General features: G+C 36.3%; 1 protein-coding gene across 5 annotated transcripts in view; it reads left to right on the top strand.

Moving 5' to 3' along the window:
• Window positions 1–12,846, top strand: part of PMS1 (PMS1 homolog 1, mismatch repair system component) — a 103,551-nt gene that overhangs the window by 69,721 nt on the left and 20,984 nt on the right. For 3 of the 5 annotated variants that reach the window (XM_068968046.1, XM_068968047.1, XM_068968043.1), the window contains 4 exons: window positions 5,063–5,179; window positions 10,417–10,539; window positions 11,467–11,610; window positions 11,814–12,703. In XM_068968046.1, coding sequence (XP_068824147.1) covers window positions 5,063–5,179; window positions 10,417–10,539; window positions 11,467–11,610; window positions 11,814–12,703 — 1,274 coding nt within the window. The remainder of the gene's footprint in view (window positions 1–5,062; window positions 5,180–10,416; window positions 10,540–11,466; window positions 11,611–11,813; window positions 12,704–12,846) is intronic. The other 2 variants (XM_068968048.1, XM_068968045.1) reach the window with 1 other exon arrangement.

The raw sequence follows: 12,846 nt of genomic DNA, 5'->3' as shown, positions 1-12,846 counted from the left end.
TATCTCATGTGCCAGAAATAACGCACCATCTTCCGTGCCTATGAGAATATCTTGTGACTCTGAACCTCATCCATTTTGTATGTGCTCAGTAAAATTTGAGATTCTCTGAGTTGAAATATTACAGTCACATTTTTTAATCCATATTGCTTTAGTTGAAGGTCTCACTAAATCACTCTTGCCAAAGATCTTTTTTTAAATTGACATAAATTCTTCTTTTATATTTGACATAAAACTGTAATTTAAGGTATATAACATGTTGACTTGATACATTTATATTATAATATGATTGCCATTGTAGCAGTAATTGCATCTCTGTCACATTAATTTTTCTTTTTAGTGGTTGGAGTAATTAGGTTTATTAGGCTTTCAGCAAGTTTGAGGGTTATAATACATAATTGTTGTCTGTATTTACTGTATTGTACATTAGATCACTAGCACTTATTTACTACTCTTTGCAAGTCTGTACTCTTAAATAATATCTGTCCTATCCCCCTAACCCTTATGCCCTGATAACTACCAATTTTACTTTGTTTCTATGAGTTTGTTATTAGATTCTACATAGGAGTGATCAGTTCAGTTCAGTCCCTCAGTTGTGTCCAACTCTTTGTGACCCCATGGACTGCAGCACGCCAGACTCCCCGTCCATCACCAATTTCAAGAGCTTGCTGAAACTTATGTCCATTGAGTCAGTGATGCCATCCAACCATCTCATCCTCTGTCGTCCCCTTCTCCTCCTGTCTTCAATCTTTCCCAGCATCAGGGTCTTGATCAGTGAGTCAGTTCTTCACATCAGGCAGCCAAAGTGTCGAAGTTTCAGCTTCAGCATCAGTCCTTCCAGTGAATATTCAGGACTGATTTCCTTTAGGATTGATTCGTTGGATCTCCTTGCAGTCCAAGGGACTCTCAAGAGTCTTCTCCAACACCACAGTTCTTTGGCATTCAGCTTTCTGTATAGTCCAGCTCTCACATCCATACATGACTACTAGAAAAACCATACCTTTGACTAGACAGACCTTTGTCAGCAAAGTAATGCCTCTGCTATTAAAATATGCTAAGTTTGTCATAGCTTTTCTTCCAAGGAGCAGGCATCTTTTAATTTCATGGCTTCAGTTACCATCTGCAATGATTCTGGAGCCTAAGAAAATAGTCTCTCACTGTTTCCATTGTTTCCCATATATTTGCCATGAAGTGTTGGGACTGGATGCCATGATCTTAGGTTTTTGAATGTTGAGTTCTAAGCCAGCTTTTTCACTCTCCTCTTTCACTTTCATCAAGAGGCTCTTTAGTTCTTCTTCACTTTCTGCCATAAGGGGGGTGTCATCTGCATATCTGAGGTTATTAATATTTCTCCTGCAGTCTTGATTCCAGCTTGTGCTTCATTCAGTCTGGCATTTCGCATGAAGTATTCTGTATGTAAGTTAAATAAACAGGGTGACAATAGACAGCCTTGACATAACTGCTTTCCCAGTTTGCAGCTAGTCTGTTGTTCCATGTCTGGTTCTTACTGCTGCATATGAGTAATGTCACACAATATTTGTTTTTGTCTCACTTAGCAGAAAGTCCTCAAGGTCCAAAGATCCATATCTGATCATGGTATTTTTCCCAATTAGGTTTGTCCATTGATTCTGCACTGTGGATAAAAGAAATTGTAAACTTCTTTATTTACCTGACGTGCTAGGTCATTCATGATCTTGTTCTTGTGTATCTGATATCTGTCTAGCTTCATCTCCAGCAAGGCATATCTCTATGCTTTCATGCCTTTGCATATGTTCTCATATGCACCAATCATAAATGCCCTTCCTATAATTTGTGGGTGTCAAACTCTTTTCAGGTCTCACCACACATGCAGCTGCTCTGTGAAGTAGACTTAGGTTTCATCTACAGTGTTCCCACTATATTTTATATTTGCAGTTTTCATAATGCATTATAATTATTTTAAAAGCTCATTCTCCTTTTGCATTTTTAGCTCCTTGAAAGCTGGGACTTTGTCCTCCTATCTTTGTATTCCCAGCTTTTAGGATTCCCAGGAATCTACTACAAAGTAGATGTTTAATAAATATTTGCTGAATAAATTTAGAATTTTCTCCAAAAATTTTAATTTAACCAGAGCATTTATATATTATGTGATGAAATTAAAGATTAAACATACTTACATGACAGCCCATGTTTCCTGGAGCAGTTCCAATTTTAGAGAGTCTAGATTCTTGAACTGTTAATGTAGTTACTAAGACATAATTTTTTGTTGAAAAATATACACATTGAAACTATATGTTAATTTTTTAATTTTTACAATTTATTTTTCCATTTGATTTCATGTACTTTAAAAAATTTTTCTAAGTAAAGTCTTTTTTTCTAATTCAGATCACTTTCAAAACAATAGATAATGAAAAATTGGCATGTACAACAGAAAAATACCTACATTTTAGTTCTGTCATTTTACTGTGCACTTTGGGACAAATAACTGCATATCTGTATTTATATGAATATTAATAAATAAAAATTATTGGAAACTTAGAAATCCTTAGGTATAAGGATTATCAATAATCTTGTCAATAATAAGATTAGGATTGGTACTGACAGACTGTACTCTCAAAAATATTCTGACTCTATGATGCCCTGAGAGTAGCTCCCAATCTATTTGGACTTCTGTTATTCTGGTTTCTTTGATATGGAGACCCTGCTTTTACTCCTTGTCCTTCTTCTAACAGTAGATTATTTATTTAACTTTAAATGAATTTTTAAAATAATTTTGAGAATGTATTAGTACTCTCAAGAAACTGGAGATTTTATAACATATCACATATTCATCCATGAAAATACATTTGTCAAAGACACTATTTGAGAATTCCAGTTAGGATCTGGAGTTGGCTCTAACTTATTACTACTTTTGACTGGTGAGAAAACAGATATTGGCAAAGTAAAAGTTTGGAGCCAGAAAGATTATGTATAAATCATTATTCTTTGGGTAAATAAATCTCTTTGAGCCTCAGTTTCCTCATCTGCAAAATGAAATACTAATACCTGCCTGAAATGGTTGTGAAAATTAACGGTTTCTATGATGGTAGTTAGTGCCTACTAAGTAAATTTTTCATAAATTGTAACTCCTACTTGCTTAGTATTAATAAAACCCTGGGAATAGATAAAAGGGTTTCCTGTTATACTAATTATTGGGTAATTGGTCTTCTTAAGCAGTTGTTACACTCTTTTCCCAAGGAGATTGGTCTTTGAGATTCTAAAAACAAAAATGGCTTACAGATGTACAGATCAAGAGGCAGAGTCAGGGACTGTTGTCAGCTTGTCCTTCACTACTATCCCCTGATATGCCAGTTAAAGAACAACATATATTCATTTGCTTCCCCTTTCATTTTATTATGTATAATATTGTTAGTATTTTTTCCTGCCTACATAGGTTCCTGGTTATGTTAAGGAATTCATTTGGCTAGGATCCTTTGATCTAGCCAGTCAGAGGGTCTCTCTTTTAAACTTTCTCCACAACCAGATATTTAAATCAGTGTCATTTTGCAAATAACCTTTTGTGATAAGTAACAAATAACCTTTCTACATTACAAAAAAAAAGAGGGAGAGAGAAAGAATGAACAAAGGAGAACGTTCTCAATTCCCTCCATTTGATTCTACAAGCCTGCTTGTGTAAACCCATTTTCCCTCACTGCTTTTTATTCAAGTGTATCATCAAGAGCTTTCCTTGATCCACCTGCCTCCAGTTACTACTATCCACTTTACAGCCAAACTTCTAAAAGAGCTGTCCCTTTCATGTGTTTTCTGTATAGTCACTATCCAGTAACTAAAATTTGGCTTCATTTACTCTAGAACTGCTTTCACTGCTGATTGCTAAATCCTGTGGCCATGTCTCTCTCCTTGCGGTGAGCAGTGGCTGCTTTCTTGTTCTGGTGCACGGGCTTCTTGTTGTGGTGGCTTCTCCTGTTGCGGAGCATGGGCTCTAGGGCACCGGGCTTCATTCATTGTGGCACGTGGGCTTGTTAGTCATAGCGCATGGCTTTGTTGCTCTGCGGCATGTGGGATCTTCGTGAATCAGGGATCAACCTGTGTTTCCTGCATTGACAGGCAGGTTCTTTATCACTGAGCTACCAGGGAAGCCCTGCTTCTTCCTAAAAAACCTTCCTTGGTCAGTGCACCATACTGTCCTGACTCTTCTTGACTCTGTGGTCAGTGCTTTTCAATCTCTTCCTCTTCCTCTGCCTGACTCTTGAATGCTGGTGTTTTCTCCTAAGTCCTTTACACATTTTCTGTAGGACTTAAGACTTCTAAGTGAATATTTGTTGAATGAATGTGTCTGTATATTGATGGTTTCTCAGGAGATTTGACTATAACTGAACCTCATTAACTGGAAAAATTTCAGTATCTTACAACATGCACTTCACAGCCACACTTTAGTGCTGTCTCTCTGGGCCATCATTCTCTTAAGCTATCCTACTACATGCTTATAGTGAAAGAAATACAAGTCCATTATTCAGCCTTTCTGTCTGTGAGGTTTAGTTAGCTTTTTAAAAGTTCTCTGTATATAAATGGTAATTTTAAAAAGCATGCATTACCCTAAATTTTTATACCAGGTTAACTGTTTACAGAAATTTTATAGCATTGATGTCCATCCTCAATAAAACAGTAATGTTTACTTGAAGTAGCAATTTAATTTAAATACACTCTGCAATATATATTCTGAAGTTTAGGATTAGAAGGGGGGAGAAAATTAATATTTAATGAAATTGTTTCATGCCACGCTCTGGCCTCTGTGTTTACCTACATCATATATTTTCATCTTCCAACACTCTGGGAGATAAGTATTCTTAGTCAGCTTGTAGAGAAAACAAAATTGAGGTTAAGGTAAGTTAAAATAGACTCTACATTACAGGGTATACAGCTACTGAAACTCAGAACCAGACTTCTGTCAAACTTTATAGCCTATAGATACCTTATAAATGATACAGAAAGGGATGAATGCCAAATACAGAAATATATTGTGTAAGTACTTGAGTGTACTAAATCCAGGTTGTGCTAAAAGTTGTCTGTGTCGTTTTGTCCCTAGGCAATTATTTGGCAGAAAACTAGAGTATCGGATCATAAAATGGCTCTCATGTCTGTTCTGGGGACGGCTGTTATGGGCAATATGGAATCCTTTCAGTACCACTGTGAAGAATCTCAGGTATACAACAGAGATGTTCTTTAATAATTCTAATTTACCACTGAAGCTGTTTAATTATTTCCTTTTTGTCGGGTTGGGGTAGGAAGAAGTGTCTCTTTAAAAATTTTTTTTTTTTTTTTTTTTTTTTTTTTATTTATTTATTTATTTTTTTTTATTAAATTTTAAAATCTTTAATTCTTACATGTGTTCCCAAACATGAAACCCCCTCCCACCTCCCTCCCCATAACATCTCTGTGGGTGATCCCCATGCACCAGCCCCAAGCATGCTGTATCCTGCGTCAGACATAGACTGGCGATTCAATTCTTACATGATAGTATATATGATAGAATGCCATTCTCCCAAATCATCCCGCCCTCTCCCTCTCTCTCTGAGTCCAAAAGTCCGTTATACACAGCTGTGTCTTTTTTCCTGTCTTGCATACAGGGTCATCATTGCCATCTTTCTAAATTCCATATATATGTGTTAGTATACTGTATTGGTGTTTTTCTTTCTGGCTTACTTCACTCTGTATAATCGGCTCCAGTTTCATCCATCTCATCAGAACTGATTCAAATGAATTCTTTTTAACGGCTGAGTAATACTCCATTGTGTACATGTACCAAAGCTTTCTTATCCATTCATCTGCTGATGGACATCTAGGTTGTTTCCATGTCCTGGCTATTATAAACAGTGCTGCGATGAACATTGGGGTACATGTGTCTCTTTCAATTCTGGTTTCCTCGGTGTGTATACCCAGCAGTGGGATTGCTGGGTCATAAGGTAGTTCTATTTGCAATTTTTTAAGGAATCTCCACACTGTTCTCCATAGTGGCTGTACTAGTTTGCATTCCCACCAACAGTGTAGGAGGGTTCCCTTTTCTCCACACCCTCTCCAGCATTTATTGCTTGCAGATTTTTGGGTCGCAGCCATTCTGACTGGTGTGAAGTGGTACCTCATTGTGGTTTTGATTTGCATTTCTCTGATAATGAGTGATGTTGAGCATCTTTTCATGTGTTTGTTAGCCATCCGTATGTCTTCTTTGGAGAAATGTCTATTTAGTTCTTTGGCCCATTTTTTGATTGGGTCGTTTATTTTTCTGGAATTGAGCTGCATAAGTTGCTTGTATATTTTTGAGATTAGTTGTTTGTCAGTTGCTTCATTTGCTATTATTTTCTCCCATTCAGAAGGCTGTCTTTTCACCTTGCGTATATTTTCCTTTGTTGTGCAGAAGCTTTTAATTTTAATTAGATCCCATTTGTTTATTTTTGCTTTTATTTCCAGAATTCTGGGAGGTGGATCATAGAGGATCCTGCTGTGATTTATGTCTGAGAGTGTTTTGCCTATATTCTCCTCTAGGAGTTTTATAGTTTCTGGTCTTACATTTAGATCTTTAATCCATTTTGAGTTTATTTTTGTGTGCGGTGTTAGAAAGTGATCTAGTTTCATTCTTTTACAAGTGGTTGACCAGTTTTCCCAGCACCACTTGTTAAAGAGATTGTCTTTACTCCATTGTATATTCTTGCCTCCTTTGTCAAAGATAAGGTGTCCATATGTGTGTGGATTTATCTCTGGGCTTTCTATTTTGTTCCATTGATCTATATGTCTGTCTTTGTGCCAGTACCATACTGTTTTGATGACTGTGGCTTTGTAGTAGAGCCTGAAGTCAGGCAAGTTGATTCCTCCAGTTCCATTCTTCTTTCTCAAGATTGCTTTGGCTATTCGAGGTTTTTTGTATTTCCATACAAATCTTGAAATTATTTGTTCTAGTTCTGTGAAAAATATGGCTGGTAGCTTGATAGGGATTGCATTGAATTTGTAAATTGCTTTGGGTAGTATACTCATTTTCACTATATTGATTCTTCCAATCCATGAACATGGTATATTTCTCCATCTATTAGTGTCCTCTTTGATTTCTTTCATCAGTGTTTTATAGTTTTCTATATATAGGTCTTTAGTTTCTTTGGGTAGATATATTCCTAAGTATTTTATTCTTTTTGTTGCAATGGTGAATGGAATTGTTTCCTTAATTTCTTTTTCTACTTTCTCATTATTAGTGTATAGGAATGCAAGGGATTTCTAATGACAAAGGATGTATAAGCCCATATTAAATCTCTTTTCCCTGCCCTACTTCCTATTTTTATCTCTTCTGTTTATTGTTTTTAAGTATCGTGGTTACATTAATTGTTTAAATGATTTTCAATTTAGAATCTTCATCTCTTTGCTTTCCTCAGTGAAGAAACGGAGTTGAGCCCTTTTACCTTTGTTTTCCCTTTCCCACCTTGAGTGTGTCTTCCAGCTTTATTTTCTGGCCTGTCGGCGCTAGAGTCTCTTCGGCCCTGTAACACTGGATGTGGCTGCTAACACTCCCAGTCTTGCTTGCTCGCTCGCTGCAGTGCCCGCTCCACTCTTGTGTCATCTAGCTTCAGAACCTGTGTCTTATGTAACCATCTTATATTTGAAGATTCATTGTAAAAGTTGAAAACTTATACAGACTATACATTATTATGACTTCTTTTCTTTTTTATAATTTGTTGCAGTCTCTTAGCTACTAGTTCCCCTCCTATTCTCTTGTACAATATTGAGTTCCTAATAATTATCATTTTATTAGTGTCTTGGATGGAGCTTGTGCTCAGTTAATGTATTAAGAATTCTCTCTGTGAGTCTGAGTGAACTCCGGGAGTTGGTGATGGACAGGGAGGCCTGGCATGCTGCGGTTCATGGGGTCGCAAAGAGTCAGACACAACTGAATGACTGAACTGAACTGAAGGAAGGTAGCCATGATCTGACTTGGGTCTGTTTTTCGGAGCACTCTTAATAGTTTTTTAATAATTTAGACACTAGTGTCACTTTGGACTGGTCCTAGCTGACTTGGGATAATAAGGGTACTGTCTAAATTTTGCTGGGTTCTCTCTGGTTTCCTAGAACTTTGTTGCCCATGCTGGTAACCCAGGAAGCTTGGGACAGGAGATTCAGACCTGCTACCTGTGTTGTGCTTTAGAGAGTCTACCTGTCATAGTTTGGTCTGAAGACCAGCAGCATCAGTATTGCTTGGAAACTTGTTAGTTTGACAGACTGAGTAGGAGACAGAAGTCTTTACTTTGGTAAAGGAGTATAAGAGAAGTTATTGGACAGCAGCATGAAAGTGAGCTGAAATATTTTATCAAGTTTTGAATGTGGTAAGAGTAAGAAAATTTGTGTGAGCATTTGGAGACGAAAGAAATAAAGGCTGTACATCTGTATCTTAGCATCACTGGTGTATGTTGTATAGATGGGAATGAAATTACTCAGATGGGATAGAGACCAAGAAAAAGGGGTCTGATGAAGAGACTGAGGGAGACTATCACCCTTATAGGCTGTAAGCAAAGGAAGAGAAAATCCCACTAAAGAGGAAGTTTCAGAGAGGAAGTAGAAAATCCAAAAGAGAAGGCTGAAACAGTGTCATGCTTCCCAAAGGAGAGAGTTCCCATTGGTGTCAGGGTCTGCAGAGATTCAAGTAGACACTTAGTAGAACTAAGTGTCATTGAGGTAGAAGCTAGATGATAGAAGGCTGGAGATGAAGGGAGGGAAAGAAGGGTTCATAGTTGAAGAACAATCAGGGGAGTATTCCTTTGTTTATATTTTGCCTTTGATTTTCGTTTTGCTTTTTACTTGAGTGATACTTGGGTATAGAATCTTATAAGGCCTATCTTATTTTTTATTTTGTTGCACTGATTTGGTCTCTTACAGAGATTTTTTTTCCCCACAAACTAGCCTGATTTTTACTTATTGTAACATTTTATAAGACTTTGCCATTTGATTTTAGTTTTCCATATAACTTAACCATATGTTTGTTCTTAAGGTTATCTATCTTAAGCCATTTTTAAAGTCAGTATTTGGAAGTAATACTATTTATTCAGTGGCCAACCAAGATGGTGTGGAAGAAAAACACTAGCAATATTACTGATGTTTTCTTCATTGTAATCTTTATTTTTACCTATTCTGGTTTGTTTTTTTTTTTCCATCAACAAGCCCAGTAAGTCTTTCAGAGGCTGAACAGCTCTCCCTGATGCTCAGCAGGTGCTTTAAGAAGGCTCTCATATTACTTGGTAAATGATGCAACCATTTATAAGGGTTCTGAAGTTTTATAGTCAATGAAGTAGTTTCATTTTATAATGGATTATCTTGCTCTGTGTATTAACTTTTTTTAAATTGGCACAGTTTGACAATGTGACAATAACGCACTTAGTGTTCTAAAGTCGGTAATGCATCCACCTCCTTAAACACTTATTTCCAAGGGCAGGGATAGCCACAGACTTAGGTGGCAGCCTACAGCCTATGTTGGTAAGGAGCCTCATGGTTTCTGCTTAACTAAAAATAGCAAACCCTCTGACACTCTTGCTTTTTTAAACCTAAGCAGAAAATTTCTTACTATTACTGTTTCTTAACAGGTTAATTAAACATCTGATTCCAGTTGTTTCAGATAAGAGATGATTATAGGCCTGTATTTTGAATAATTTGACCAAGATCATATTAGTAGAGCAGCCGGAGTTTAAACCATTTCAGTCTGGCTCTATGCTGTATTCCTAACAGTTCTTTGTATTATCTCTAAAAGTAGGAGCATTTTCCTTGCTTTCTGTTCACTAAATCTCTCTCCCTTCTCACTGGTATTTTTTCTAGGATCCTTCTTTATTTTACCCCTCCTTTTCATACATTTGTGAAATAGTTCTCTAAACAAAAATGAAGATAAAGTACAACATTGCAATGCGTCAAAGAGTAAAAGATCTTTTTTTCCCTCAGTAATGAAAAACTAGTCAGATTGACTTCATGGCATACTCAAATAAAGATAGAAACAGCTACTTCTTCACAGAAAATGGTGGCTGAAAAGAAAAGGATGAACAGCCGGAGTAAAGTTACAATATAAGGAAAGAAAATTTTTTGAAAATAGTAGGAAATAGGGTTGAGCAGAGAGCAGCAGTATTTATACTGTATGTCCTATGACAAAGAGATATGTATTCATGAAACTTCAATGAATGCCAGTTTTCTCTTAAAATTTCAAGAAGAGAAAGTTAGCTGAGAACACCAGTTTAACATGCTTCAGTAATTTAAGTTTAATGCTCATGACCTGGTTATCAAGGAGTATATGGCTCTTTAGACCTTAAAATGAAAATCCATTTGTTAATTTTGTTTATACCTTTAAATGTGTATAACCAGATCCATGGACTCATGTTTACTGTTGACATTGCATATCAGTACTATAATTATTTATTACAATTATAGATTTTTCTAAGTGGATTTCTTCCAAAGCATGATGCAGACCACTCTTGCACAAGTCTTTCAACCCCAGAAAGGAGTTTCATCTTTATAAACAGTCGACCAGTACACCAAAAAGATATATTGAAGGTAATCTTTTTAAGAAAAAAGTAATTTGTCAGCTTCTTATAAGGACTACTTGTAAGAATTTGTTCTAAAATAAGGAAAAGGAAAAATAGATATAGTATGGCACTTCCCTAGTGGCTCAGATGATTAAGAATCTGCCTGCAATGTAGGAGACCTGGGTTCAATCCCTGGGTTAGGAAGATCCCCTGTAGTAGGGAATGGTTACCCACTCCAGTATTCTTGCCTGGAGGATTCCATAGACAGAGGAGCCTGGCAGTCTACAAAAAGTCAGACAACTGAACAACTAACACTTCACTTTCACCTTACATATGACTCTTCACAACAATTCTGTGGTGAATTATTATCCTTATTTATAGTGAAGAAGGTCTTCTCTTGTGGCTCAGCTGCTAAAGAATCCACCTGCAGTGTGGGAGACCTGGGTTCGATCCCTGGGTTGGGAAGATCCCCTGGAGAAGGGAAAGGCCACCCACTCCAGTATTCTGGCCTAGAGAATTCCATGGACTGTATAGTCCTAGGGTTTGCAAAGAGTCAGACATGACTGAGGGACTTTCACTTTTACTTTCATAGTGAAGAAACTGAATGTTAGTGACTACCTTAGACCACATAGCCGGGAAGTAACACAATTTGAATTTGAACTCAGGACTTTGAAAACATCCATGACACTATGATCTTTTCCATAAAGTCAGTTGCATTGGATGCCTGCTTGCACTTCATGTTAAATAAATTCAAAGCCTCTAAATGAGTATTTAGATACTACTTTTCCTAATAAGCAGTTACATCCACTCAGTTTCTCAGTTGAATATGCTTCTTTTGGTGGTATTTTAAGGATAATATTACTTAAATAATGCTATCTTTATTTATAAATACTTTAAAGAATAATACTTTAGTATATTTCTGTCATTTTTTTGTCTTCATTACATGTATTTCTAGCTAATCCGACATTATTACAATCTGAAATGTCTAAAGGAATCTACTCGTTTGTATCCCATTTTCTTTCTGAAAATTGACGTTCCAACAGCTGATGTAGATGTGAATTTAACACCTGATAAAAGTCAAGTATTGTTACAGAATAAGGTAACCTTTTTCAGATAATTTTTTGTATTATACTATTTATAAACTTATGCAGTCCTAGCTATTTTCATATGAAAAAGATTTAGATTTACTTTTCTGTAAATCTTTTTACTTTTTCTGTACATCTTCTATAAATCTACTTCTCTGTAGATTTTTTAATGTTAGTCTCATGATTTCCACTAATGCTTGTTAATTTGTATTTTTAGGAATCTGTTTTAATCGCTCTTGAAAATCTGATGACGACTCGTTATGGATCACTACCTAGTACAAATTCTTATGAAAGTAATAAAACAGATGTTTTCTCAGCTGACATGGTTGTTAGCAAAACAACAGAAACAGATGTGCTTCTTGCTAAGATGGAAACATCTGGAAATAATTATCCAATTGTTGATACTTCAGCCATTCCTTTCCAAAATGATGTGCATAGTGATACATCTGGGGAAAACACTAATTATTGTTTAAATCATCAGGTACATATTGGTGACCATTATGGCGATCATTTTAATAGTGAAAATTCTAGCATTGATAAGAATGATGGAAATACATTTAAAGAAACCCCAAAGAATGATTCATCGTGTGAGGACACCCACGAGGAGAATAGTGAAACTTGTCCTGTGGATTCTGTTGGGCAAGCCCAATCAGAAAGTGGCAATGAAAGCCATAGAGATGAGAGTGGGGAAAATGAAGCAGCAGCAGTTCCTGAGAAGTCTCTGGAAATTTGTGTAGATGACTGGAGCAAGGGAAATATACTTAATTCTAGAGGAGAAAACATTGAACCTGTGAAAATTTTAGTGCCTCAGAATAGTTTAAGGAGTAATGTAAGTAGTAGTAATAATAATACAAGTCCCGAACAAAAGAATCTCTGTGAAAGTTCCTGTAACAAAAAATCAAATGTGGTAGATAACAAATCTGGACAGCTTACAGCTTATGATTTAATTAGCAGTCGAGTAATCAAGAAACCCATGTCAGCAAGCGCCCTTTTTGTTCAAGATCGTCGTGCTCAGTTTCTCACAGAAAATTCCAAGACCAGTTTGGAAGAGGCAACAGTACAAATTGAAGAACTGTGGAAGACATTGAGTGAAGAGGAGAAGCTGAAGTAAGTTTCCAGAGCTTTCATGTGACCTGAATGTTCAGATATTTCCATTCTATATCACTCACTGGGTTGAAAAAGCTCCTTTTTCTTCTTATTTATGGAAAAGCAGAATGGAAAATACCTGTGGCTTGTCCTAGAGTACCTTT

The sequence above is a fragment of the Capricornis sumatraensis genome, chromosome 3 (genome assembly GCF_032405125.1).
Source record: "Capricornis sumatraensis isolate serow.1 chromosome 3, serow.2, whole genome shotgun sequence".
NCBI lineage: Eukaryota > Metazoa > Chordata > Mammalia > Artiodactyla > Bovidae > Capricornis > Capricornis sumatraensis.
The sequence above is the reverse complement of the archived record's forward strand: the minus strand, read 5'-3'. Positions and strand labels throughout refer to the sequence as shown.